Consider the following 3819-nt stretch of genomic DNA (forward strand, 5'->3'; position numbering starts at 1 on the left):
CATTTTTGTCACGAGAAGTCCTTGCTTGCTCAAAATTCGCTCGATAAACGAAACGCTGGAAGTTACAAAAGTCCGATTCGTGCCGAGCATCAGAAAAAAATTGTTAAAAATTTTTCAAATTTTTTATTTTGAATTCCTGTCCTCTATGAATCGAAGGATACCCTAAGGTATATTTTCTGAAAATTTTATTCAAAAATTCAAAAAACTGACGTACAGAGCACGAGCTGAAGTGAAAAACGGATTAAAATCGACTTTTTCAAAAAAGTAAGTTTTTTGGCTTTAATTTTTAAACTAAAAAAGTTACAACTTTTTGTCTTAAGAAAAAAAGATGCGCAATTAAATTTTACATCCATATATATCTTTTGAAAATTAAAATTCGAAAATTTTTTCTAAAGCCTCCAGGGGACTTCGTTTTCGCACGAAAAAATTTTATGTGCCCTTACTGCATCCGGACCCACAATTCCTCTAGTTAGTATATAAGAAATTTCAAAATGTTGCCTTTTAGCGTGAAGCGTGCATCTGCGTAGTTTCGTCTAAATCGTCTTATACATATGTGTAGTATCAGGTTTATTAATGTCGATATTATATGTGCATAAGTAGTTGTGGGTGCGGTGAGTGTATATGCGACGAAATTGTATTATAATTATATTATAATTATATTATAATTAAGAATTATATTATAAGTATAATTAAGAATTTTATTATAAATATAATTTTAATTCCTGCTAATTTTGTATAGGTTTTGTTTTTATTCACAGAAGATTACGGTTTGCCAAATTGCCAGTTAAAGTTGCTCGAGCGTCAGTGATTCCTTTATGCCTTTTCAGCAAACTCACGTACACTTTCTACCGAGCCCTCGACTGCGTTTTACTCAATTTTTTAGTAATCTTTACCTAACGTTTCATATATTTTACAATTATGTGCATTAAAATGTCAACTACCAAGTACAGTATTAATTAAAGTTCAGTTCCGAAGATATTTGTATCAATTTGTGACACTTTCAAGTTTTTAAATGAGGTATTGCCAAATTTCGTTTTAACAAACTAGAAATTGAACATGACCAAAGTGTCCATATGTTCCAAGTTTACCCAACTGAGTTTGGTAAAGTTTCTCGAGCTATTTTTCAGTGCATGTTTTAGCAAACTGAATGACTGAATAGATTGGATCTTGTCGTTACGTTCCTTTTTGTTCTTTTTTATATAAAATACGATTAACACATGATTTTTACATTGTGCCTTCATAGACTCATTATGTTTTTATAATTTTTTAGACTAAGCTTAGTTTTTAGCCAAATTCTTTTAAATTTATCGAAATAATTGGCAAATATCCAAAAATTCCCCTTAATTTCGTTCGAATCCCTGGTTGAAAGCATTAAATTTGACTTAAAACTTGCCTTTAACAGCCTTATGAAAGCTGATAAAACCGTATTTCAAAGTTGAAGGGAGATAAATATTATGTTTAAGATATTCACAATCGGTTCTTAAATTGAATAGAATAATATTTATTTTTTTAAACAGAAATAATACCACTTTTATGCGAATTCTACATCTTTATTCACTAAAAAAGTAACTTAACATTATCTTCCAGTTATAGAACAGGTGCGTCAGTGAACAGTAACATATGTTATATCTTATAATTATAATTCACTTGTTTCGAATATAATTATTAATTTTATAATTATGGCGGGATGTGACACTATTGTTACTAATTATACTATTTAAACTAAACAAAGATTTGTAAAATGAGAGCGAGGCATACAATTTTCTCTATATACGAACCCTGCCTTAATCTGTAATTTTATAAAAATATGTAATATGTGACATTCTCCAAGGGAAGGGCACACTTAATAACTGGCATTAAGCCACATATAGTTAATTGCTGTACGATTTTATGTTTTAGTTGACAACGGGTTTAATCCAATATGGAACGAGTCGTGCGAATTCGAAGTTGCGAATGCACACTTCGCATTATTGAGGTTTGTTGTTCAAGACGAAGACATGTTCGGAGATAGTAATTTCATAGGCCAAGCTACATATTCAGTAAGTAATATCACATTCTTTCCTAAAATGTTCTAAAATTTATGAATGAAGAGTAATCCCAGATTTAAAATTATTTTTGCTTTCAAATTATCTAATAGTTTCCATTAATTGCGCAAGTGTGCCCTGAAAAGTACTGAACTGTGTCTAGGAGTGGCCAATACATAGGTCAATTCGGTCAAAGGTACTTTATTTCATGAAATCATAGCATATTCTAGGTTAGACCTAATCAAAGCATAGAGCATACTCATAAATGGAGATATTGTCTTAAAGTTTCTATTAGCACGCGTAAGAAAGTCCCATGATTTATATTACAACTAGATAAACAAATTTTAATGTGAGCATCAAAGGTTAGGATGCTATCAGAGACAAGAACAAGGTCTCTGTAACTTCCCACTCTTTCTAATTCTATAATCTCAATGAAGTACCAATGCTGTAATACCAATTTTTTATTCGAAATGGAAAGGATCTTCTTGATAAGAAGGGATTGATTGGGACGCACAGACTGCTATTTATAAAAATGGTCATTACAATGCCTTTAACACTAAAAAGACGGAGCGGATCATTTTGATCCTTTTCGATTGCAAATTCGATGCTGTATCGTACTGCTATGACCGAGCTGAATGATGTTTCGTGACTTTTCATTATTCAGGACAGACTCCATTATGCAAAAGTTTTATCCATGTCGGTCAAATACTGCCAAAGTTTTACACGAGTATACCTAGAATGGAGGTGGGGATCATTTTGATCACTCAGGTACTTCAACGCATTATCAGTGAAATTTTGATGAAGCTTTCATTATATTGTTGTAAAATGATTAAATAAATAATTGTATATAATAAAACCACATTTATTTCCTAAAATTACATTATTCGTTTAAAATCTAATATTTGGTCACGAAAATCAAAATTTTAGTTAAAGTATACAAAACGTGCCAGATATGAAGTGTTCACGTTTTTGGCATTTTCACGAAGAGATAAGCATGGATAATCACGGCCAATTTAAAATCAGGTAAGAGAAAATTGTCATTATAGTCGGTTAAATAAGAGCGTGCTCACGATTACTAGCGATCAGTAAATGCGAATGCTGTAATTTTTTTTCATATAGGGGTCAGTATAGTCCTTCATGCTTTATGAAAGAGAATCAGCTGACTATTCTTTTTAATACGAACGAAGCATTTTTCTAAAATGAGTGCCGCATACGCTTCGGGCTTCGAAGTAGTTTTTTTGTGCTCGCATCCTAAAGGTCCCAAAATGACCCAAGCGGCTGCTGCGAAGTATATGTAAAAGTTTAAACAGTTTGCGAGTAAGTGGGTGAATCGTTTCAATGAGGTAAAAAATGTCAATGACTTCCCAAATCGCGGTTCTGTCCAAAGTATGCCTCGAAGATGCCAAGCCATTATTGACGCTGAAGGTGATTGGATCTGTCATTAATGTATTTCTATGAAAGTTTTCGATCAAATAAAACAATATTTGAAAGAATTTTCATATTGAGTCTTTTCATTTTCTCACAACAGTGACCACGCTCTTATTTAACCAGAGAAAATCAACAGTTTCTCTCTGACCCATCTCGACTCTTCCAAGACCCTCCAGTTACTGTCGAACACCCACCCAAATCAGAGAAGATCGAAGTATTTTGAAAAGAAGTCTACGAAGTTCAGCATAGACGGGACGAAGACTCTGAAAATATAAATAGCTTCAAGGAGTTATGTGTTGCCCTCATAACACCTGATAAAGAATGCCCACCCATCACTACCGAGGGGGTGAAAAAAGTATTAAGAGGG

General features: G+C 32.7%; 1 protein-coding gene across 2 annotated transcripts in view; it reads left to right on the plus strand.

The window, feature by feature from the left end:
* LOC117167561 (1-phosphatidylinositol 4,5-bisphosphate phosphodiesterase gamma-1) overlaps nucleotides 1-3819 on the plus strand; it is a 400270-nt gene that overhangs the window by 353673 nt on the left and 42778 nt on the right. For both annotated transcript variants that reach the window (XM_033352585.1, XM_033352586.1), the window contains one exon: nucleotides 1900-2039. In XM_033352585.1, the coding sequence (XP_033208476.1) occupies nucleotides 1900-2039 (140 nt within the window). The remainder of the gene's footprint in view (nucleotides 1-1899; nucleotides 2040-3819) is intronic.

Source organism: Belonocnema kinseyi, chromosome 2 (assembly GCF_010883055.1).
Source record: "Belonocnema kinseyi isolate 2016_QV_RU_SX_M_011 chromosome 2, B_treatae_v1, whole genome shotgun sequence".
Lineage (NCBI taxonomy): Eukaryota > Metazoa > Arthropoda > Insecta > Hymenoptera > Cynipidae > Belonocnema > Belonocnema kinseyi.